At 45.3% G+C, this 25810-nt stretch overlaps 1 protein-coding gene across 1 annotated transcript in view; it reads right to left on the bottom strand.

The window, feature by feature from the left end:
• Positions 1-219: 219 nt before the first annotated feature.
• Positions 220-25810, bottom strand: part of GPRC5C (G protein-coupled receptor class C group 5 member C) — a 31702-nt gene continuing 6111 nt past the window's right edge. The window contains exons 2-5 of the mRNA XM_066587632.1: positions 16342-17377; positions 7882-7976; positions 6276-6413; positions 220-4170 (exon numbers count right to left, since the gene is read on the bottom strand). Of these exons, the coding sequence (XP_066443729.1) occupies positions 4141-4170; positions 6276-6413; positions 7882-7976; positions 16342-17374 (1296 nt within the window). The 5' untranslated portion in view covers positions 17375-17377 and the 3' untranslated portion in view covers positions 220-4140. The remainder of the gene's footprint in view (positions 4171-6275; positions 6414-7881; positions 7977-16341; positions 17378-25810) is intronic.

Genomic DNA, 25810 nt, shown 5'->3' with positions numbered 1-25810 from the left:
GAAGAAAAGCCTGTGTGCATAAAGCCATTCCTATAAATAGGTCCTATTTCCGTCCAATTTTCAGTCCAAAATCGGCCAGAAAAGCTTATATCTTAAAAAATGCTTTTCAAAGTTTTACTGAAACTAAGGGACCTCTAGAAGGGATAAGAAGAAGAAAAGGAAAAACTGAAGGGGACACAATAACAACCATCTGAAAAACTCCAATTCAGCCATGAAATGTACAGTTTTCTTTCCATTTATTTACAAATAATGGCAATATAACAAATTTAATTTAAATATGTACTTTTTTTAACTTTACTTTTTTTTTCTTTCATCAACTGGAAACATAAATGCAGCCATGAAGCTACGAGAAGTGAGAGGTTCATTCCTTGGGTGAATTAAATAGAACATTCTTGTTCTTCTTGGAGCCAGCGCAAGCACGGTAACAGAAGACCATATAATCGCCCCATAGCAAGATCACTCACACCGACATTCAATCACTTGCATACGCAAAACAAAGTGTAAGGGCTCACGGGCCCAGCCGTATGTTTGCTGCGTATTATGTGCGTAAAACCCTGTACGCAGCGAATACGCATGTAACATATTACGCATATCTAACCTATAATGCGCATATTACGCATGTGATTTGCACCAATATAGGATATGCTGCGGTTTTTTTACACATTCGTGAGAAAAAAACGCAGGTCTGAATGGCCTAATATAAATCATACTTAGGCCTCATTCACACAAGCGTGGAATCCATGCAGCTATTAGCAGCGCAACTAGCGCCGCAGAAAATCGTCCATTCAGAGCTAGTTGTAAGGGTGAGAGCTGTTCACTTGGCCGGGACTGACCGAAAAGATGTGCTGCTGGTAAGAGAGAAGGAGGGAGTCCCCAGGGGAACCCCCTTCATCTCTATCTCTCCAGTGAAGGGAAGCCCCACGACAGAGATCAAAGGGGGGTCCCTTCATCGCTGGGGACTCCTTTCCTCCCAGCGCAATTCCGGGGATCTCATGCAGGGGAAAATAAGGAAATCCCCAGCAGCAGGATTTGCCCGTCGCCTCCCGTAGGAGTCCATGGAGGCCTCTGCACTTTGCGCACCAAAGTTAGCTCAGGTCCCATCTTTTCACGCAGCAGGATTTTCAGTCGCTGAATTTCAGTCCCGCTTGTCCTATCTTTGTACGTGCGCTTTTTTTTGCGCAGCTAAATTTCCTTCATCTGAATGTTTCCATAGGAAACCATTGGTTCTAATAGTCGCATGTTTGTTTTGCGCATGTAAGTTAGTCGTGTGAATTCCTTCGTGTTTATCAGGCCTAAGTGCGTAAAAAATATGCGCGTAATACGCAGCAAACGTATGACTGTGTGAGTCAGCCCTAAAAATAATACTCTATAAACAACATCAGGTAAAGTATACATTAAAAACATTGATATTTTCTCCATAACTGCTCCGTAAGCAACTAGTGAAATAAACGGACTTCCTTAGTACATTTCGGTTGTTTTCAGGGCCCTGGCATATAGTCAGGAGCAGTACGGCAGCAGATATTATTCCCACAGGGCTGAAAGGGGCCAGGAGAGAAAAATGTCATCTTGTTGCCCCTAGCAACCAATCAGAGCCCGCTGTGTGACAGTGCAGGCCTGTTGCATCCTAGCAGTGGTGGTGCGAGACTACTAGTCCCAGCAGGGGGTAGCTGCTTGCTCTCAGGAGGGTCTGGTGTCAGTGGTCATACAGTATATTGAGTTTGATAAATAGATAACGCTCATTATCACTTCCCGCTTCCTACACACAGAACACCATGTGCAGTGCCGTCCAGGGGTGAGGAAGATGTGGGGGTGAGAAGCTGTACGTAAATGGAGGGGTCTGGTCTAGGGCCTGAGTTTATTTTTTGGGAATCTAAGTCTGGAGTCCAAATTAATTTGGGGGTCTAGTCTGGGTTCTGTGAGTTCTCTTTGTCAAAAATACTCCGGGCCCCCAGAAAAAGTTGTTTTGCTGCAAAACTCGTCCTGCAGTTCCATCTCAGGCAGATAAACAGATGATGATAGTTGTGGTGATTAGATGAACAGTCTTGTCACCGGAGGCCCTAAAACTGGTTCCCCCCTTGGCCTATAAAAGGTTCTCGGAGGCTCCTTGTGTGTAGTGACCTCTTCTTCTGCTTGTGTAGAGCTTGTTGACCACTGCCCGCCCGTATCACATCTTGTATCCAAACTAGAGGCGGTACAACAGGGTACTAGAGCCTCCATGGCCACCCATATCACATCTTGTATCCAAGCTAGAAGTGGTACAACAGGGTACTATAGTGTCTATACCCACCCCATCACATCTTATATCCAAGCTAGAGGTGGTATAACAGGGTACCAGAGCCACCATGCCCACCTGTATCAGATTTTGTATCCAAGCTAGAGGTGGTACAACAGGCTACTAGAGCCTCCATGCCCGCCCGTATCACAGCTTGTATCCAAGCTAGAGGCGGTACAACAGGGTACTAGAACCTCCATGCCTGCCCATATAACATGTTGTATCCAGGCTAAAGGTGGTACAACAGGGTACTAGAGAGCCTCCATGCCCACCCATATCACATATTGTATCCAAGCTAGAGGCGGTACAACAGGGTACTAGAGCCTCTATGCCTGCCCATATAACATCTTGTATCCAGGCTAAAGGTGGTACAACAGGGTACTAGAGCCTCCATGCCCACCCATATCACATCTTGTATCCAAGCTAGAGGTGGTACAACAGGGTACTAGAGCCTCCATGCCCACCCATATCACATCTTGTATCCAAGCTAGAGGTGGTACAACAGGCTACTAGAGCCTCCATGCCCGCCCATATCACATATTATATCCAAGCTAGAGGCGGTACAACAGGGTACTAGAGCCTCCATGCCTGCCCATATAACATCTTGTATCCAGGCTAAAGGTGGTACAACAGGGTACTAGAGCCTCCATGCCCACCCATATCACATCTTGTATCCAAGCTAGAGGTGGTACAACAGGGTACTAGAGCCTCCATGCCTGCCCATATAACATCTTGTATCCAGGCTAAAGGTGGTACAACAGGGTACTAGAGCCTCCATGCCCGCCTGTATCACATCTTGTATCCAAGCTAGAGGCGGTACAACAGGCTACTAGAGCCTCCATGCCCACCTGTATCACATCTTGTATCCAAGCTAGAGGCGGTACAACAGGGTACTAGAGCCTCCATGCCCACCCGTATCACATCTTGTATCTAAGCTAGAGACGGTACAACAGGGTACTAGAGCCTCCCTACAAGGAGTCAGTTCTCTTCAATAAATTCTCCTTTTGCTCTGATATTGTAATCACTTATATCAAAGTTACAATCATACAGAGAAAGTTTAATTCAATTCTGACAACTTCTAGGGGAGGGATTTTTTTTTACAATGAGTGTATATATATTTTTGTCTGGTCTTGGATCTATATATGTCTGGTCAGTATATTGGGCACATATGGAGGCACAGTATATGTCTGGGGCCACATATAAAGGCACACCTCTGCGGCACAGTAGTCAGACCGCGCTGCGAGCTGTACTTCTACAGAAGTTGTGACTTTCCTGTGACTCAGTCCGCAAGTACCTCCTATCTATCACATGGAGCTGGCAAGTTCTCTGGGAGGCCCACTCAAAAACTTGCTATTGGGCCCAGTATTGTCCAGTGATGCCCCTGGTCTCTAGCATTAGGCACGCTGAGTGTTGTAGTTTTACAACAGCTGGAGAGCCGCAGGTTGGAAATGACTGCATTATATCATCCCCTTGGAGGGTACATGTAGGACCTAGTATGGAAGCAGACATTTGCCATAGAGATAATTCAGTCTATCGTTGCACTAGGGAAGTAGTGAGATTATTGAGACCTGAGCACATACCGGCTGCCTCTGGGGTGAAATTCCAAAAGGATTGTGCAAATAAAGCATTCAACCGCACGTGGTTATGTTATGGAACGCCACATTAACTGGTAATTCATAAGTTTGACCTTGTAGTAACCTTTAACCTCTCCTGCATTTCTAAATTGGTGCTTTTGCCCCATAATGATAGATGATTATCCATATTAGAGTGCCAGCTGTGTGACAAGACTCTTCTGTAGTCCACTATGCTGGATGGTACATAAGAGGGGGAGAAGTGGTTTCCAGCTTTGTTGGTTGCAGAATTGGATCTCACCATTGGTTGTAGGGGGATTGATTTACCTAAAATACAAATTAAAATACAATGAATCTTAGGAAAAGAATAAAAACCAAGATTTCTGTCCATATCTAACCCGAATCCTCGTCCCCAATTAGAGCTGCGTTTACACAGAACCATGATCTTAAAAAAATATATAAAAAATTGTGGGATCGTTCGAATGTGAACAATAATAGTTCAGTATAAAAGCAGCCAGCGGTGTTTATTCATCCGCTTATCATTTGTTTCATGCAAGCAAGAAAATCATCGCTGGCTCGTTTACTAATCTCTCAATGTATCATGTATCGATTCTTAGTTACATCCTGCATGGGGCTGAGGGCTCCTTCACATGAGCGCATGCGTATGTGAGTTCGCCCATACACAACATATATTCGCCTTACAAAGTAATTACAAAACCATTCTTAGGCCTCTTTCACACGGGCGATGCGTTTTTCGGCCGGCCTAAATACTTCTAATGGCTCAATACAGCCAGCTGACATGTTTTAGCAGCACTAGCCGCTGCTAAACTCCCCCCCTCCCTTTGCTGGCAGCTCCCATGGGCTTCTATGGGAGCTGCCGGCTGACCACGGGTGAAAAATAGGGCAAGGCCTATCTTTTCCGGCTGCGTCAAAACATTGGCCAGCGTATTCGGCTAGGATGTCGTATTATCGCGGCCATGATGTGTTGAGGCGGCTAAAATGTGGCCATATGAATGAATGCATTGGAATCCAATACTTAAGATGGTCGCGATTGTCAGCCAACATTTCATTGTTGCAAAATAGCCGCGATAAAACGCTGGCGTGAAAGAGGCTGTAAAGTAATGGCACACAGATAAAGGCTGGGTTCAAACGAACGTATTTGCGCTGAGTATTGTGTGTGAAAAATTTGCGCGTTCACCTAAGTCTATTTTGTGTGTGCATTTTTTGAACTCATGACACGTTTAATACATGGAGAGCACCCAATCACGCTCCCATCCATTGAAATGTGCAATTAGTACAGTAGAGAAGGCATTCGCGTGTGCAAATACGCAACACCCATTCTGCAAATATGCAGTTCAAATGCGCACGGAAATACGCTTATGCTAGTGGGAAGCCAGGCTAACGGTTCCTTCACACGGAGCGACCTGTTGGGTGCAGAAGCCCGACAGCTCGTCCCAATGATAATTGTTCGTGCGCATAGGAATGAACGTGGTGACTGAATGGAGGCGGAGCTCCGCGGATTGTTGCATCCCGCCTCCATTTGCAGTAAGCAGGCGGTCGTTCATAAGTGATACCGCCTGTTTACACGGAACGATAGGTTGTGCAGTTTTCTGTATGCAGAAACTGAACACCCAACGAGAAGCCAACGACTTCGCTTCATGTGTTTACAATGAACAATAATCATTCAGATTTTTGTTGGATCGCAGCAATCTGAGCGATAATCGTCCAGTGCAAAAAAAGGCCCTAAGTGTCGTTTCATGCGAGCGATAAAATCGCACGATGCGAGAGTGAATAAAGACGCAGAATTATGAAACCAATCATTTTCCTTCAGATTTGCGATATTTTCACTCTTACAATGTTGCGAGAAAAAAAAAATCGCGGCGTGCTCTTTCTTTCTGTGATGTGTGATTTTTTTTTTATCTCCCAGGTTTCACTATGGAGCCTTCTTTTTTTCTGCATCGCAACGCACAAACTTTTTAGTGCATTGCGATGTGTTTTTAACATTAGAAAGTCCTATTGACTGTTGCAATAAAAAAAAGCGTGCGATTTAATCACAGGAGGCAGTGATGCAATACAAGATTATTCTCAAGAAAAAGCATAGCTGACGCTAGAAAAGTGCGGGAACAAAGACGCAATTTTGCTGTGATTTTCAACCGTGTGAAACTAGAAGTGTTGCCAGGATTCTCCCTTTTAACCATGGCACCTATAGACACCCTTACACTGTCCTGTACGGCTGGAGAGCAGGCTGGGATGGATATTAGGGGAGTAGTACTTTCAATAAAATGACGCGGTTAAAAAAGCGAACACTTCCCCGAACACGAATCCCATGCACGCGCTCTGAGATGTCAACTCTGATGCCAGCTAACTAGTGAATGGCATACAGTACAAGCTGTAACCAAGGATCAGGAGGAGATAAATGCGCGTATGTCTACCTGTCCGTTATTTGCCCCGTGCGGGTTCTGTGCAGCGTACGCATCCTCGGCTCTCAGTGTGGAGTTTCCGCTAAAAGCTGGATGAGAGTTGGCGGTGGCTCTGGGAATGATTACATCATATGGAAGCTCTGTCTGTGGCTGAAGGCAAGAAGAAGAAGTTTAGCAACTAATTAACAGCAAACACAGAAAGGGATAGAAGAGCCTGCATGCAGCACAATGACAGCGATGCCAAATTCATAGTTTTTTGATTTCCTACTCTTAAAAAGTAAAGAAGCTTTTTTTTTAAAAAAATAAATAAATAGCATACCATCGCCATATTCTGAAACTCTTAAGTCTTTATGGTAATTTATGAGGACTCATTTTTTGTGGGTTGAGCTGCAGTTTTCATTAGTAACTTTTGGGATACATACATCTTTTTGATCACTTTTTATTTCATTTTTTGGAAGCTGGGGTAACCAAAAAAAACTGAATTTCTGGCATTCTGCGCTTTTTTATTTTGGTGTTCACCATGCAAGATAAATAGTGCAATTTTTTAATAGTTTGGACTCTTACGAACACAGTGATAGCAAATATATGGGGGTTTTCATTGTTTATATTTTTTTATGGAAAAGGCTTTTTTTTAACTTTTAATACTTTTTTACATTTTAAATTAAACCCTTTTCTATATTTATTTTTAGTCCCCAAAGTGAACTTGAAATTGCGATCACTTAATCGGCTGTACTAAAGACTGCAGTACTTCAGTATTGCAGGATCTAGTGATTTTCAGTGGTGCATATTAAGCCCTGCTACAGGCAAGGATTAATAGGCATTGATGCATGGCAGCCTATGGCAGACTGCATTGATGGCAACTTTCAAAACCAGCTGATAGCTACTGGGTGTGGGGCGGACTTAACTCCTGAGTCCGCTGCTCACACCTTTGCAATCATATGACGTATATTTATATGATGCAGCTGGCAAGGGGGTAAGGTGTTTATTTTCCCCCCTTAATGGACATTTTGGAAAATATCCCTGTGCTATCTGCATAGAAGCTCCATGCTACAGTGATGTCATGTTACTGAGATAATAGTGTGGGCTAGAGTAGCATCGACTATACCTCTGTGGGCACCATAATATGGTCCTGTGCATTAGTCGCTGGCAGATCAGGGTTAATGTGCCATGTGTGACCCTGCAGATGCCACTCCTGTTTACAAGCTGTATGTTATATTGCAGTTCACCCTGTGTACCCAAGCTGCAATGCCAAACTCAGCCTGGGGCAGGTGTGGCATTGTTCTTGGAAGAAAACAGCTATGTCACTTCTAATTAGATCCAGACCCTTTAATTGTGACTAATTTAAAGAACCAGACAAATCTGGGGATTGTGAGGTATGCAGAGAGCATAATATATATGATGTAGCAAACACAATCAGAGCTTACATACCACCTTCTTGGAGACAAGCCAATGAAAAGTCAGTTACAGTCAGGTTACTGTCCCTTTAACTGTGCTGTGTGACTTTTAGAAGTGGTGTCTGCTTTGGATGAGTATCCGGTGTACTATGAATAGCTGCAGTGTAGCTGCTATCTGGAAGTAGGAGCTCCCAGGCAGCCACAGGCTTGTGCTTGGCTCTTACCATGTTTTTGTTCATTAATGCCATCTCCGTGGGCTGGTATACGCTGCTCCTCATCTGTCCATTGTATCCGCTGTATGGAGACACGGGGCGCTTGGCTGGCAACAGAGAAAGAAACTATGGCATTAGAAGCAAGGTTAATATAGAAAACACTATTATTGTATCAAGTTTTATCTGAACTTTAAAAATGTGAAAAATTAGATATAATATCCATGAGCCAAGTCATCAGTAGTTATAGAGTGTGACGGTATTGAGATATATTTTATGCAGTAGTGTGTGTGCATAGCAAGAAGTACATGTACAAAAGACACGTATTGTAGTTTTACTAACAAGGACTCAGGCGCCGAGCATGCAGCTTTGCCATAATTAACCTTTGTAATGTTTTACTAAGAAAGAAGTATCACACATGCTGTGGACTTTGAATTGTTAACTTTGAGGGTAATGCCACATTATATAACCTCTTGCATTGGGGCTTGAACACACAGGCACAGGAACAAATACACTCGCCTCAACACAGCGTATTTGTGCATGAACCATTGATAGATTGTTGTTTTTTTTAAACAGTTCAAACTTTTCGCTATTATGTGCAAGAAATAAAAAATCTGAAAGATAGGGCAAATCCTATGTTTTCTCGCGTGTAGTAATATGGCGTAAAAATCGTGTTAGTGAAAGCGAAGCTATTGAAATACATTTTTCATTTCGGCACTTTTTGCAGACGTAATTTTCACACTTGTCACACTGTCCTAGGACACTGAGGTTCCTGGCAAAGAACCAAAATACAGCCTTATCTTTACTAGTACTGGTAAAAAAGTGAAAGAGGGCATATAATTGGTTAGTAAGAATGCCAGGGTGCCAATAATAACACTGAACCGCCAAAGCCCTAAGGTGAGATTCACACGAGCGTATGCGTATTTGCGGGGGCATGAGCACAGCGTTTTTATGGAATAGTGAACTTTATGGTGCTTTTTGTGTGCAAAGTTGCGCGTGCAAAAAAAATGTACCGATACTCCCAGCCTTAATTAGTCTAATGAGTTCAAGATATGTTTTTTTCTGTGCAATTCTGCAGTGTTTCACGCATCTTCTAGCATATTTGCATTTGCGCCCCCCTTATTGACTTCTATGGGGACTTTTGGTTCGCATATGGGCAGGAAAATAGAGCATGCTGGGGGTTTTCTTTGCATGACCAAAATGCACAGGAAAAATATGCATGTGAACAAACCCATTGAAATAAATGGGTTCTATTCACTGTGTATTGCGTGCATAAATATGCCCATGTGAATCTGGCCTAAGGGTGGACACCCACTTGCTGTACGATAGCATCTCGATATCGCCCATTGTTTTCAATGGGGTCAGCGGCAGCAGCGCTAGCCCCATTGAAAACGTAGGGAGAACATTGCGCTCCCCTGAAACAGCTGTGACAGCTATGGCAGGGGATTCCTTCACCCCCTGCGTGGATGAAGGAATCCTCTGCCACAGCTGACACAGCTGTGGCAGAAGCCCGTGATGCTATCCCATTTCTTTCAATGGGGCTGGCACTGCTACGGTCCCATTGAAAGCAGTGGGTTTGGAGCAATGATTTTCGGGGAAGGGCTTGAAATATAAGCCCTTCTCTGAAAATGATAGCAAGCTGTAAAAAAAAAAAGTTTAACTCCCCTAGAAGAGCCGTCCGGCTCTTCCCTCCAGCCCCGGAAGACTTCTTGAAAAATTGAAAAATTCCCGCCTCCAGAAAGCGCTGCCTCTGATTGGCTGAGCACTGTGGCCAATCAGAGGCAGTGCCCAGCCATCATTGAAAGACAGCTGAGTACTGCCTCTGACTGGCCACAGCATTGAAAGAAATGGGATGGCATTACGGGCTTCTGCCACAGCTGTGACAGCTGTAGCAGAGGATTCCTTCATCCCCGTGGTCCCCACGGTGGCGGTGGTGAAGGAATCCAATCCCCTACCATAGCTGTCACAGCTGTGTCAGGGGAGTGCAATGTTCTCCCTATGTTTTCAATGATGCTAGTGCTGCTGCCGCTGGCCCCATTGAAAACAATGGGCGATATCGCAGATTCTTCTTTGCGATGCGAGATTACATTAAAAACATCGCAAATGAGAATGAAACCATTAAAAATCATTGGTTTCATTATCATGCATTTTCACTCACTCTCGCATCGCAAGGCTATCAAGTGGGTATCCACCCTTAGGCAGGAAGTGTTATCATAGGGATGCAAGCACAAAAGTTTACTTGAAAAAAAACCAAAACAATTCTAACGCAAATTACAAAAATTTCTGTTTTATACAACAAACATTCATATTCTGGCTAGATTCCATACGGTTGGCATCTGGGTATAACGGGACCATTCTGTTGGAAAATAAATCACTGAGCCGTCGTAGAGCAAATATAATCCTGTCCCAAACCACAAGGGATGGTTCTGAGCCATTGACTGTGATGTCAGTCAGAAGCGAAAGCCCCAATAAAGCAGATAACAGACATTAACCTCATAACTGGGTGGAGGAGGAAGAAGACCCTGGTATGTACAGCCAATAATAAAATGATAAAGTAGTCCCCCGAAGCACGCGCTGTAGGGGAGGATCAGTGGAACCAACCAAGATGGTGAATCGTTCTATACGGCCCAAACTTTGGAAAATTTCTCTGGACAGCTGCCAGATACACTTTATCTTTTTGATTGGGACAATGGAGTTCACCGAACAAACCCATATTGTAAGCTTTGGCGGTCGCCTCCTCATGTAGCGCAATTGTTTTCCTGGCTAAAAGTAAAATTTTACTTGAAAAATTTCTCGTGCGTTATTGCCATGACTACCGCGGGAGCGCCAAATACTCAGATTGTGGGATATAAAGTAATTGGGATGTTTCACAAGGTAGACGGGAGTAAGGCCGACTTCACACGAGTGTAAGTGGTTTTGCGCACATATGAGTGCTGCGTATCTGCGGAACTATGAACTATGCTTTTTTACGTTCATCTGTAAATACTTCACAGTTTTTTCCGTGCGCAAAAGCATATGCCAACAAAAAAAAAGGACCGATGATCCCAGCCATTGAAATGGCTAATTAGTCTAATGAGTTCCAGATGTGTACTTTTTCCTATGCAATTCCAGTGTTCCTACGCATCTCCTAATGTATTGCGCACGCATTTCCACTCCCTATTGACTTCTATGGGGACTTTTAGTGTGCAGATGCTCAGGAAAATAGAAGATGCTGCGGTTTTTTTTTTGCACGACTGAAATGCACCGGACAATCCGCATCTGTGAACGATCCCATTGAAATCAGTAGGATTTATTCACTGTGTATTGCACACACAAATTTTGCGTGCATATATACGCGCGCAAATACGGCCGTGTTAGGGCTCGTTCACGTGGGTGTGAAGATGGCGCAGAAGATAGCTACGCAAAAAGAGAAAATCACGGCAAAATCGTGTGATGGACGATTTTCCACAATCATGCCCCGAGCCTCTTTAGCACAAAAATTGCCCATTCGCACGATTGGGGGCGGTGGGTGGCAGAAAGATCATCCCAATGATTCTTAATGTCTTAAATACAGACACCTGTCCTACGAGCGTTGGACGCATCTAACCTCCCCCTCCCTTCTTTTCGAGCTCCCACAGGAGTCTAGGGGGGCTTCTGCGCTTTGCGCACCAAGGATAGGTTAAGACCTCATGTCCTATTTTATTATTAAATTCCTTCGTCTGAACGCTTCCGTTGGAAACCATTGGTTCTAGTTGCAATTTTTGTGCGTGTAATTTAGCTGCACACATTTTGAGGCCTAAAGCTGTAATTATACAACATGGCCAAACTAAATGCCAGAAATCAGCCTGAAGCATTCTACACCATGAAGTCTGATGAGGAAAGTCTACCCATGCAATGCCGATATGACTGATGTGTTGTTACAACGTTATTCAGATGCTATCTAGTTATACTTGCTTGCAGTAAGCTGGGAGACTACCAATATGGCTGCTAATACTGTTCCCATAGGAATCCTCATCCAGGTTTTTCTAAGGTCTTGAATGTCAAATTTGCATATTTGATTGAATATGACATTTGGGAATCAGCTGGCCGGATGACAAGCAGATATGTGGTGGTGGCTATTACCCGGACTTCCTAGAATTTACATGGCATTGGATATGCAGTAGTATAGGGTTGTACAACTGCAAAGTCAAACTACTAACTATCACTTGACCATGAGTATGTATGTTTGTGTGTGGGTGCTTCTCATGCTCCGCCCCCTGGTGACATCAACGCAGGTCCTACAACATATATAAAACACAGAGCCTGACCGACAGAAGAACACCACAGTTGGGGCTCTTGGAAGGGGAGGACAAAAATAACAAAATGAGAATACAACTAAGCAGTTATTATCTCTGACACAACTCAGTAGTCCTGACAGGAGACACCAACTTACTGTCACCATAGAGATCCGGTGGGCTAAAGGACCTCTGGTAACGTCACTGCTGTGGGAGAAGCCATTGTGCAGTTTGATAGAAATTACTGTATACTGGATAAGCCAACAGCAGCTACCAGTGCCTGGGATGATGTCACAGTCATGTGATCACCTGTGTGGGTGGAGTCAGGGATCACACCACCAGGGGCTGATCACTGTATCAGGGAGTCTGCTGAGCTGGTGATGTCTGGAAATCAGCATGGATGTACAACAGATGTGTGTGTGTGATATGTGTGAATCAGGATGCATGTAGCAGATCTGTGTGTCTAATGTGTGGGAATCAGGATGCATGTAGTAGAGCTGTGTGTGTAATGTGTTGTGAGTGTAATGTGTGGGTTCAGGATGGATGTAGTAGAGCTGTGTGTGCCATGTGATGTGTGTGCAATGTGTGGGATCAGGATGGTTGTAGAGTAGAGCTGTGTGTAATGTATGGGTCAGGATGGATGTAGCAGAGCTGTGTGTGTAACGTGTGGGTTCAGGATGGATGTAGTAGAGCTGTGTGTGTAATGTCTAGGGTCAGTATGAATGTAGTAGAGCTGTGTGTGTAAAGTGCTGGGTGTGTAATATGTGGGGTCAGAATGGATGTAGTAGAGCTGTGTGTGTAAAGTGTGGGGTGTGTAATGTGTGGAGTCAGGATGGATGTAGTAGAGCTGTGTGTGTAGAGTGTGGGGTGTGTAATGTGTGGAGTCAGGATGGATGTAGTAGAGCTGTGTGTGTAAAGTGTGGGGTGTGTAATGTGTGGAGTCAGGATGGATGTAGTAGAGCTGCGTGTGTAATGTGTCGGGTGAGGATTGATGTAGTAGAACTGTGTGCCTCATGTGCTATATGTGGAATGTGTGGGGTCAGGATGGATGAAGTAGAGCTGTGCATGTAATGTGCTGTGTGTGTAATGTGTGGGGTTAGAATGGATGTAGTAGAACTGTTTGTGTAATGTGTGGGGTCAGTATGTATGTAGTAGAGCTGTGTGTGTAATGTGTGGGCGCAGGATGGATGTAGTAGAGCTGTATGTGTAAAGTGCTGGGTGTGTAATGTATGGGGTCAGTATAGATGTAGTAGAGCTGTGTGTGTAAAGTGCTGGGTGTGCAATATGTGGGGTCAGGATGGATGTAGTAGAGCTTTGTGTGTAATGTGTGGGGTCACTATGGATGTAGTAGAGCTGTGTGTATCATGTGCTGTTTGCTCAATGTGTGGGGTCAGGATGGATGTAGTAGAGCTGTGTGTGTAATGTGTGGGCGCAGGATGGATGTAGTAGAGCTGTGTGTGTAAAGTGCTGGGTGTGTAATGTATGGGGTCAGTATAAATGTAGTAGAGCTGTGTGTGTAAAATGCTGGGTGTGCAATATGTGGGGTCAGGATGGATGTAGTAGAGCTTTGTGTGTAATGTGTGGGGTCACTATGGATGTAGTAGAGCTGTGTGTATCATGTGCTGTTTGCTCAATGTGTGGGGTCAGGATGGATGTAGCAGAGCTGTGTGTTTAATGTGCTGTGTGTGTAATGTGGGGGGTCAGGATGGATGTAGCATAGCTGTGTGTGTAATGTGTGGGGTCAGGAAGGATGCATGTAGTAGAGCTGTGTGTGTGGGGATCATAATGGATGTACCATGTAGCACAGCTGTGTGGCGCATTGGGCCACTAGAAACACTGGTACTGTAATTTCCTAATAATTACTAGTTGGATGTATAAAAAGCGCAGTGCCTGGGCCAAAATTGATAAAATTTGGGGAGTGTAGAGAGTTAATCACGCAGCTTTACAAGTTATTTTATTGTCAAGTTGAGGCCATTTAGGAGTCTACCTTTACGTGGTCCTCTGATCCTTGGGGTTTAGTATACTGTATATGAACATTGTATATATTATCAATATGTATTGTATGTTATGATTAAGGGTCAAAAGATTAGCATTTGAACGAGCCAATGATGTCACCGTTAGCTCGTTCGCTCAGGCAGCTTGTTCATACAGAAAAATGAAAAGGGGGGCATAAACCATCAAAAACTTTTCTTGCATTTTTTTTCTTTTTTCTGTATTGTTTTGCTGCCTTTTCCTGCAAAGAACACCATGGCCAGATGCTAGCTGTAGCTCTTCAGGGAGTTATCAAACACAATAAAAAATGGTGCCTTTTTTCAAGTTTTTTATTTTTTGCTCACTTTTGCTGCCTTTTTTTTTAGCTCCAAGGCTCCCGGACTCTTACAGATCAGCTTTTAAAAAGGCAGCATCGGTTAGAAAGTGCTGTGGAATCTTCACTGCATACCAAGAAGAGCACCAGTACATAGCGGTGGCGCCTGGTGCAGGAGCTTAATCCCATTGAGTTGAGTGAGAGTGATCTGCTGAATCAATATTACATGAAAGGGGTTGTCCCGCGAAAGAAAGTGGGGTTCAGCACTTCTGTATGGCCATGTTAATGCACTTTGTAATGTACATCGTGCATTAATTATGAGCCATACAGAAGTTATTCACCTGCCTGCTCCGTTGCTAGCGTCCCCGTCGCTATGGTGCCGTCTAATTTCAGCGTCTAATCGCCAGATTAGACGCGCTTGCGCAGTCCGGTCTTCTCCCTGGTGAATGGGGCCGCTCGTGCCGGAGGCATATTAGCACTTTCTGCTTAGGTTAAGCAGCGCTGCTGATTAGAACCACCTGATTGGCTCTTCGGCACCACGTGAGTACACAGTGTGCACGCGGATTGCCTTCAGCAGCCGTGCACTACACACTACAGTTAAGCAGACGTGCACTACACACTACACTTAAGCAGCACGGGGTTAGGTTTAGGGTTAGCTAAACCTAACCCTAAACCCTAACCCCAACCCTAAACCTAACCCTAACCCTAAACACTAACCCTAAACCTAACCCTAAACACTAAAACTAACCCACAACCTAACCCTAAACCCTATACCTAACACTAAACCTAATCCTAAACCCTAACCCCGTGCTGCTTAACTGTAGTGTGTAGTGCACGGCTGCTGAAGGCAATCCGCGTGCATGCTGTGTAGTCACGTGGTGCCGAAGAGCCAATCAGGTGGCTCTAATCAGCAGCGCTGCTTAACCTAAGCAGAAAGTGCTAATATGCGTGCCGGAGAGGTGGTGCTCGTAGCTCCACCCCGTCACGTGTGCCGATTCCAGCCAATCAGGAGGCTGGAATCGGCAATGGACCGCACAGAGCCCACGGTGCACCATGGGAGAAGACCCGCGGTGCATCGTGGGTGAAGATCCCGGCGGCCATCTTGGTAAGGTAAGTAAGAAGTCGCCGCAGCGCGGGGATTCGGGTAAGTACTAAACCTTGTTTTTTTTTTAACCTATCCCTTGGGTTTGTCTCGCGCCGAACGGGGGGCCTATTGAATAAAAAAAAAAACCCGTTTCGGCGCGGGACAACCCCTTTAATGGTCTGAGAAGCGGCCACAGCGTTCATTGGAGCGCCACTGTCTCTTCAAATAGCTGATTGGCTAAGGATAGGTCATCAATACTGGTGTCCCAAAAAATCTCTTTAAAGGGGTTTTACATTACTTAAAATTGCTTTACAACCACTTTGTTCTTCCTGGTTGCTGCTGACCAGAACATATGACTGCTGCAGCCAATCACTGTTTATAGAACTTCACTGCTGTGGCCATTGATTGGCTGCAGCAGTCACATGTCTTGGTCAGCAGCAACTAGAAAAGACAGAGTGGCCATGAAGCAGTTTTAATTCGTAGGAAGACCCTTTTAACTAAAAAATGCTATGATCCATAGCAAAGTTTGGAAAATTAGCCTGCAACCTCCAAGGTGAATGATGAGAAAGGAAGCCTAAGGATCCCTTGCATGACTGAACCAATCACGATTTTAACAACAGGATTGAAGAACCATCCTGTGCAGGTAGGATGGCAGTGGAGACCATATTTGGTTTCAAAGGTGGTGGAGACCCCATAGTTCCACAAGGTGTTGGAGGCCCTGGTCTCCTCTTCTTCTCTCCTGTGGGTGCCCATCAACTTCTTGACCCCATTGTACCACAAAGTTATGAATAAGATCCACACTAGAGGAATTCAACCCTATGTGCTGTGCTTACCAGACTGTGGCTCATCCATAGAGAATGCTCTGTTTTCCACATACATGCTCTGGGAGGCATGCTCCTTGAGGATGGTCTCGTAACCAACCCCTCGAGAAGGATAAAGGTCTTCTTCAAATGTTTGTTCTAGACTTGGCTTGGTCAACTGAGAGATCTCAGGAATTATATAGAGAAACACAAAAGCCCAGGCATTTGATACCAGAGCAATGGCCAATGTTGGGTCATCCCAAAGGTGTGATTTTCTAGCCCTAGAATTTCCATAGACAAACATAACAATCCATGCAATCCAAATGCAAGCAGATAGGAAAAGTGTGAGTATAATGAAGACCGCGTGCTTCTTCCAGTGACCATATCGTCCACAGAAGGCTGGCCAGGCGGTCACAAATCCGGCGATGATGAGGAACATGACATATATTAATGCCATTACAAAGTCCTCGTTTACAAAATTACATGGCTGTCCTACTGTACCGGTGGTCCGTACGATGGTGATAATCAGCCACTCTGTGTTGATAATTACTTCTACCAGCGAAAGAGCAACAGCTATGCCAAAAATCCACCAACCGCTTGGCCCGATGTTTCTCCTCACCAAGTAGTTAAGATTCCCGGCATGGACCCACAAGCAGGAGAAGCAGATGGCAAACAAGACACCAAAGAGGAACCTCCGTGATGCACAAGTGGAGAAGTCTTTTTGGACAATCATATCAAACACAAGGCAAAAGAGTCCAGTTGTGCCAAGGAGGAAAAACACTTGAGTGCCCAGCATGCTCTTCTTCCTCTTGTCCTGAATGAAGGGGGTGCTGGCTACTAAGACAATGGTAAGGATAAAGGAAGAGACAATGCCAGCACTGGTTAAGGCTTCTAGGACAATGCCCCATGCTGCCGACAAGTCACATAAATTATAGTAGATTGTATTTAAATCTTCTCCACAGCCTGCAGGTGCGGTTTGAGCCTTGACCATATTAGAGCAGATGAACACAAGCCATGTTGAAGCCAAGATGGTTCCAGATGGACAGAAACTCCTAGACAGAGCCATTTCCTGTAAAGAATATGGAAACAAAGGTTAAAAGATGCAGGTTTCAGGGCACCATCCATGAACGTTTTCCTTCTTTCAGGGTCTTAAAAACATGGCAAAACAATGCTCCCAAGTCTATAGGTCTTGTGTAGTGTTGTTCCTCAGCCCAAATCAGGCAGACTCCAATATAGTCAATAGGGTCCGTTCAACGCCTCCTGGTTCCATCACAAGGCAGATCCATTTGGCCAGTGGATTGAGTTATTGCCTGTTGCCATTATAGAGCAGGAAAACCAAATCCAAAACAATAATGTGAACGAAGTCTTAGGTTGCTCTCACACATACGCTCACAAAATGACACGTTCAGTTTTGCCTGCCAATGGAAATAATGGGCGATTCTTAAATCAAGAATCGCCTAAAATTAGGCGATTTTTCTATCTCGGAGCATTGGTCCAAGAGAAAAATATATTTGTACTTTTCATGTGCGAGTTGCTTCTATATCGCAATTGGATGAAACTCTTACGTGAAAGCACCTCAGTGACATGTTTGGGCCTTTTTTGGTTACATACAGGTTTTTGTTTGTCTTTTTTGTACTTATACAGAAGCCTTGGGCCATGGTAATGCAGTAGACTTTTGCTGCGGAATTTGCTGCTAATTCTGCATGAAATCCGCTTCCTGTGCAGTTGAATGGGAATCCGTGCTGTAGTGTATATGGGACAATATTTCCACATGCGGATTTCAAATGTATGTGCAGTAAAAAAGGGAAGTGACATGCCACTTTCGGAAGCAGATTCCGCACTGTTTCCATGTGGAGCCCGTGCTGCAAATTCTGCACACGGGTTATGGCTAAATCCATATGCACATACGCAGCTCAGCATTTGCATAGCTGCTGTGGAAATGCGCAGCTCACCTATAAATAAACATCTGAATGCAGTGTTTTTTTCCACTTGAGTTGAATTTCGCAGCTGTTATACAAGTGAAAACGTGGCCAAATCTGCACTATTTAGGGGCATATTGTCGCACACAACATGCAGAAAATAGAAACCATGCATTTCAATAGGTTTGTTCACATTTGTGTATTTTGCGCATGTATTTCGGTCACGCAAAAAAACAACAAAGCAGCATGCTTTGTGTATTTGCAAACCAAAGGTCCTATAGAAAGCAATGGGGATGTGCAAATGCGTGGAAAATACGGTAGGAGATGTGTGGAAAGCTACATAATTGCGCAGGAAAAAGAACACATCTGGAACTCATTAGACTAATTATGGCTAGAAGCATCGTCACTTTTTTTTGCGCGCAATTGTGCATGACTTGCGCATCTAATAAATACAGTAAAATTCTTTGATGCGCATGCCACAAAGCAACATTCGTCCTGCCAAACACGCTACACTCATGCATATGCTTGTGTGAATCCGGGCGAAGTGTGGATCTGGCCACCGTGGAATTATTGCAGAATTAGGGCGCCCACCCACTGGCGTTTGCGATTTCTGTGCGTGAAAAACGCAGCGTTTTCCGCGGCGTTTTTTGCAGCATTTTCGCGGCTTTTTCGCGCCATTTCCATTGACATTCATGGGTGCATTACGAGAACACATATGCAACTGACAGTTCCTATGTTAAAAAACGCAACGGACCGAAAAAAAAACCGCCAGTGGACAGGAACACATTCAAAACTAATTGCTCTTGAGAAAAAACGCAAAGAAAAAAAAAACGCCAGTGGGTGGGCGCCCTTAGGGTGCCTACCCACTAGCGTTTTCTTAACGCAGCGATATCGCAGTGTTTTTTTTAATGCAAATGCCAATGGGTCTTTCTAATGTTAAAAATGCATCGCAGGAAAATCGCAGCAACGCAAACTTGCGATTTTTGTGCAATGCGTTTTTAACATTAGAAAGTCCCATTGATATTTGCATTTAAAAAATGCAGCAATACCGCAGCCTTAAAAAAACGCTAGTGGGTAGGCACCCTTAGGGCTCATTCACATGGAGAGAGAAGAAGAGAGAAGAGAAAAGAAAGGAGAAGAGAGAATAGAGAAGGAGAGAGGAGAAGAGCAGAGAAGAGAAGAAAAGAGAAAAGAAAGAGTACAAGAGGAGAGGAGAAGAAAAAGGAGAGAAGAAAGAGTACAAGAGGAGAGGAGAAGAAAAAGGACAGAAGAGCAGAGAAGAGAAAGAAGAGAGAGGAGAAGAAAAAGGAGAGAAGAGCAGAGAAGAGAAAGAAGAGAGAGGAGAAGAGAAGAAAAGAGAGAAGAGAGAGTGGAAGAGGAGAGAAGAGAAAGGAGAAGAGCAGAGAAGAAGGAAGAAGAGAGAGAAGAGAAGAGAGAGAGATAGAGAGGCAGCGCATATGTCCTATTTTTTTAAGCGCGCATAAAATTCGTTCACCTGAACGTTTACATTGAAGGTTGGTTCCATTTGTCGTGACTTTTTTGCGTATGTAACTTAGCTGCGCAAAATCGTCCATGTGAACGACCCAATACTGTGGCTATTCCACTGTGGAATGCCTGTAGCGATTCTGCCACATGAAAAGGAAGACTACATATCCTGAGGGTACATTCACTTGCTTATGGTTGATGTGCGGATAAAACCACACTGGAACAACAGCAAATGTTTTTACTGCGGTTTTTACAGATGAATGTGTTTTGCCTGTGAAAACTACAAGAGCAACGAAAACTACAACAGGAACCAGGCGTCTGCTGGTGGGGTATAACCTGATGCAGGCGTCTGCTGGTGGGGTATAACCTGATGCAGGCGTCTGCTGGTGGGGTATAACCTGATGCAGGCGTCTGCTGGTGGGGTATAACCTGATGCAGGCGTCTGCTGGTGGGGTATAACCTGATGCAGGCGTCTGCTGGTGGGGTATAACCTGATGCAGGCGTCTGCTGGTGGGGTATAACCTGATGCAGGCGTCTGCTGGTGGGGTATAACCTGATGCAGGCGTCTGCTGGTGGGGTATAACCTGATGCAGGCGTCTTCTGGTGGGGTATAACCTGATGTAGGCATCTGCTGATCGCGTATAACCTGATGTAGGCGTCTTCTGGTGGGGTATAACCTGATGCAGGCGTCTGCTGGTGGCGTATAACCTGATGCAGGCGTCTGCTGGTGGCGTATAACCTGATGCAGGCGTCTGCTGGTGGGGTATAACCTGATGCAGGCGTCTGCTGGTGGGGTATAACCTGATGTAGGCGTCTGCTGGTGGCGTATAACCTGATGTAGGCGTCTGCTGATCGCGTATAACCTGATGTAGGCGTCTTCTGGTAGGGTATAACCTGATGTAGGCGTCTGCTGGTGGCGTATAACCTGATGCAGGCGTCTGCTGGTGGGGTATAACCTGATGCAGGCGTCTGCTGGTGGGGTATAACCTGATGCAGGCGTCTGCTGGTGGGGTATAACCTGATGCAGGCGTCTGCTGGTGGCGTATAACCTGATGCAGGCGTCTGCTGGTGGGGTATAACCTGATGCAGGCGTCTGCTGGTGGGGTATAACCTGATGTAGGCGTCTGCTGGTGGGGTATAACCTGATGCAGGCGTCTGCTGGTGGGGTATAACCTGATGCAGGCGTCTGCTGCTGGGGTATAACCTGATGTAGGCGTCTGCTGGTGGGGTATAACCTGATGCAGGCGTCTGCTGGTGGGGTATAACCTGATGTAGGCGTCTGCTGGTGGGGTATAACCTGATGCAGGCGTCTGCTGGTGGGGTATAACCTGATGCAGGCGTCTGCTGCTGGGGTATAACCTGATGTAGGCGTCTGCTGGTGGGGTATAACCTGATGCAGGCGTCTGCTGATGGGGTATAACCTGATGTAGGCGTCTGCTGGTGGCGTATAACCTGATGTAGGCGTCTGCTGATGGGGTATAACCTGATGTAGGCATCTTCTAGTGGCGTATAACCTGATGTAGGCGTCTGCTGATGGGGTATAACCTGATGTAGGCATCTTCTGGTGGCGTATAATCTGATGTAGGAGTCTGCTAATGGCGTATAACCTGATGTAGGAGTCTGCTAATGGCGTATAACCTGATGTAGGCATCTTCTGGTGGCGTATAACCTGATGTAGGCATCTTCTGGTGGGGTATAACCTGATGTAGGCGTCTGCTGATGGGGTATAACCTGATGTAGGCGTCTGCTGGTGGCGTATAACCTGATGTAGGCGTCTGCTGGTGGCGTATAACCTGATGTAGGCGTCTGCTGGTGGGGTATAACCTGATGTAGGCATCTTCTGGTGGCGTATAATCTGATGTAGGAGTCTGCTAATGGCGTATAACCTGATGTAGGAGTCTGCTGGCGGCGTACAACCTGATGTATATGAGCAGCTGATAACAGATTATTCACACTACCCAGGCAGACAGCAAACATATTGTTCCCCATCTGCAAATCACGCTTAGCTCATGAAAAAGTAACCCTTCAAGTCCCAGGAGCTTTTCAAAGGTTGTCTCCCAGATGTGCCAGGGCCGAGGAATACCACAGCGCCTGTCATTGGCAAGGGAGTAACACATGACTGCGCATTACTGAGCTTGGTCAACAAATCTGTAACTAAGAAGAGACACAATAACCAGTAAGTTAGTGAAGATGTAACATTACACTTGTTGAAATCCGAGGGTTAAACTGAGCAAACAGCTCCTGTGAAAGGAGAGAGCGCTTTGGCTTCCAGAGGTTGGGCCTGGAAAGGTTATTTTAGGGCATTTTAGGTATGCTATAGGACCTAAATGGTGCAGATATCTGCGTGCGTTTTTAATTGCAGAATTTTGGAGTGATTAAGTCCCTTGAGAGAACGAGCCCTAAGATTCACGGACAGCACACAAACCCATTATAGCCAATTAGACAATCCACACAGGTGCTTCTTCACATTGACCAAAGGACTATGCATAAAACAACCCCGCAGCATGTCCGGTTTTCATCCATATGACAGACGAGAATCAGACATGCAATGTCCACTGGGGATCGGGCTGCACATTGCCACGTGTCTGTGTGCCATATATGCAATTTACGCCCTTGAATCTCACATCTAACTTGCATATGGCCGTGGGGTGTATTCAGACAGTCCAATTAAAACTGTAGATCCAGTGCAGATTTTCAGCTGCTGAAAGCCAGCAAAGAATCCGCAACATGTGAAAATACACTAAATGTCACCGCGTGTTCCCTTTGCACATTGTTTGTCACTTAGGGTGCGATGCCCTTATTAGTGTCCTACCTGGGGATCAATGGGGGATTGTGTGGCTATCAGGTTTCCCTTTTTCCTGCAACCTGGCTAAACTGAGACTTCTGAGTTCAGGGGGCTGCTCACCATCTGGTTTAGAGGGCTGGAAAATAGGTCATGGCCCTTCTTCTGCCTCGGTACGGAGTTCTATGTGGAAGGTTAACAAATGTGGCCATCTCTTCCTTCTACAGTGATGGCAGCAGAAGGAGATAATAAAGCAAAGACAGGGCTCCGTAAGCTTTGCTGAGTGGAGACCACTTGCCCCTGACTCTGGGGGGGCTTTCCAGCTCGAGGGGTTGAGGAACAGGTCAAGGACTCTTCTGCCTTGGTACAGAATTCCATTACAGCGGAATATTTTCACAGCAATTTCCTTTCCAAAGTCCCTTATAGCTCCATATACAATCACCTATGCATTAAGTATAGGAATTCTTTGGAGTTTCTGATTGTTTTCCTGCATATTTCAGGAAGTGGCCAGCAATGTAAGCAGCTGCCTGCAAAATGCGCAGGGAAGCTCCACTTGGGAAAAAGGAAAGAGAGAAGACGTAATAGCTTCCAGAATACATAAGAAATGAATGGCATCCTCAGCGTGTCCTATGCGCTACTATGCCCACCCCAGGAAAAAGAGACAAATACAGTATAGTCCTGTTTTTTTCTGTGCCAGCTATTTGCAAATTCAGTCATTTACGTTTCCCATCACTGTACAATTATCTGTCATTATTTCATTGCTTCTGGTGGTCCAGGTGGTCACCAAGGTAGTCCGTGCAAGCTCAGGGAAGGCTGGGCAACACCCTGATAGGCTTACAGGTGCCTAGTTAGCTTCGTGTTTAAAGGGCAACTTATGAAACCGCCTGACTGACTTGTAAGCTGGGGGGGTTTAAAGGGTGCCATGAAATAGATGCAACAGAGGCCTGACAACCTGAGCCTGATTCACACGGGTACACCTACGCAGAGAATAGAACCCATTGATTTCATTGGGTTCACTCATGTAAGTGTGTTTCTGCGCAATTTGGTTGCACAAAACAACCCCACAGCATGCTCTATTTTCCTGCACATTTGCACACCGAAAGTCCCCATAGACATCAATGGGGATGCGCAAATGTGTGTGCAATATGCTAGGAGATGCGTGAAACACTGCGCATTTGAGACAAAAGAACACATCTTGAACTCATTAAACTTTACTGGGGAACATGGCCACCAAAGTAAGGCAAGAGTCCATTAAATACAAGGTTGAGACAATGAACAATGGGCGGCGGTGGTGTCTTCTCTTGGCGTGTACCGTCACTATGGAATTGTGTCCAGTTGTAATAACACCGGTACCCTCTGTACTTGCACAGCTGCATCTTCTCCTCAGCAGCTCTTCTGTGCACCAATCTGCTCAAAAGACTAGCGCTGACTGACATGCTCATTGTTGATCAGCATACGCTTCACGGGAAAGGACCCTTACAAATGGGGAATGAGTCGCAGTGGAACCCATTATGTATCCAGCATTCAGGTTGGCAGGCAGAGCATCAAACGATCTTGTGTTTGTCAAAGTTGTGTTTACTGCAGTCTGTTACCTAGGAAGTAGATTTTTATCACTTCTAGGTTACCTGTGCCCTATCCATTGTCCAAACATACCTTACCACACTTGTCTCATGTCCCAGAGACTTGTGCTGCCAGCAGCCGGTCTGGCTTAGCCCCGCACTCTGACCATGTATGCTAAAGGGGAAGAGCAGAGCCCCGCACAGAAACGTCACTCACCCGGCCGCCGGCTCCGGTCTGCGCACATGAAAGAGCCAGGGCCGCCGGGCGCGGGTGAGTACGCGCTCGTCTCTGCAGGCGCTCGGGTCGGATCCTGCGGCGAGAATTCTCACCGCCGGATCCGACCCACTCGTCTGCAGGTGGCCTTAAGCTCACCTGTTTGGTAAAGTAAATGTAATTAAACCTTAACTAGGTCAGAAACCTTGACGATAGTTGAATCCAATGTAAAAGGTTATGAGATTAACCCCTTGTGGATTTTACCCATGTGGTGGTTTTACTGCCCTAATTTTTGTTCTTCAATTACCAACATTATTTTTGCTGTATCTTTTTTTTCCCCACGACATATAGGGCTATTTTTTTACTGGCTTTTCTCTTTTTTTTTAGTTTTATTTTAATTTATAGTTGTTTATTTTTAAAATGAGTATATTGACGCTAAATGAAAGTACAGGACAGTTGGGTGGCATTGGCGGGAGGTCATTTTTTCTTTTCTACATATATTTTTATTTTATTCTTTAAGATTTTTTTTTAAATTTATAACCATCAATGTCCCCTATGACATCCCATAAGACCTCTGGGGGTCATTCACATTGACTTTTTTTTAAACTACTTTTCCATTGTACCTGGGTCATCCATGGGAACCCCAGTTACAGGGTAAAACATCCCCCTGTACTAGCAGTAGTCACTAACTGAGCTAATCTGGGTTTCTTAAAACCCTGCAGGCAGGGGCGTACCTAAGGGCTAAGGGGCCCGAGTGCAAAAGTTCAGCTCGGGGCCCCCCCGGGCCTCCACCCCACACTCCCCCGTACCCATACCCATATCGTGCTGCATACATGATCTGCCCCTTGGCATAATCTTTCCAAACATGACGCATTTCCTGAACATGAACATTTGTTTGTAGCCCCGCAGGCCACTCTCACACACCGCTTTTTACCGCTATTAGCGCGGTGTCCCGAGCGCCGTACTAACCGCGGTACAACACTCCCATAGATTTTAATGAGCTTACTCAAATCTGCGCTGTCCCTATGATTTTCGAGCGCTGTCTGTTCTATTTTTGCGTTTTCGTGGTTTTTAACACATCTCCTCATCCATCACAATGATGGGATGCATTAAAAAGCACCGTCACACGCTGTAAGCTGTGTCCAAAAACACGGCTCAAAATTCCGGTAAAAATGCCACGATTACAAGCTGCGTTTTCTGAACACGTGTTTGAGAGCGGCCGTGGGCTGCATTCACACGAACGTATATCGGCTCGGTTTTCACGAGTCGAGGATGGAAGAGCCAGGAGCAGGAACTGAGCTCCCGCCCCCTCTCTGCCTCCTCTCCGCCCCTCTGCACTATTTGCAATAAAAGGAGGCAGGATGGGGGCGGGGCTAAGTTCCGCGAATTAGCTAGGTCTATTCATCATCTCACTATACATCAGCTGAGAGATTAGCCAGCCTGTAAGCAACAAAACAAACGGTCGCTTTCTGTCAGGAACCATAACCTAGCTCCTGACTATATAGTAATATAGACTTATTCTTGCTAGCCTCATAAAAAAACG

This window comes from Eleutherodactylus coqui, chromosome 13 (genome assembly GCF_035609145.1).
Source record: "Eleutherodactylus coqui strain aEleCoq1 chromosome 13, aEleCoq1.hap1, whole genome shotgun sequence".
In the NCBI taxonomy this organism is placed as follows: domain Eukaryota; kingdom Metazoa; phylum Chordata; class Amphibia; order Anura; family Eleutherodactylidae; genus Eleutherodactylus; species Eleutherodactylus coqui.
The sequence above is the reverse complement of the archived record's forward strand: the minus strand, read 5'-3'. Positions and strand labels throughout refer to the sequence as shown.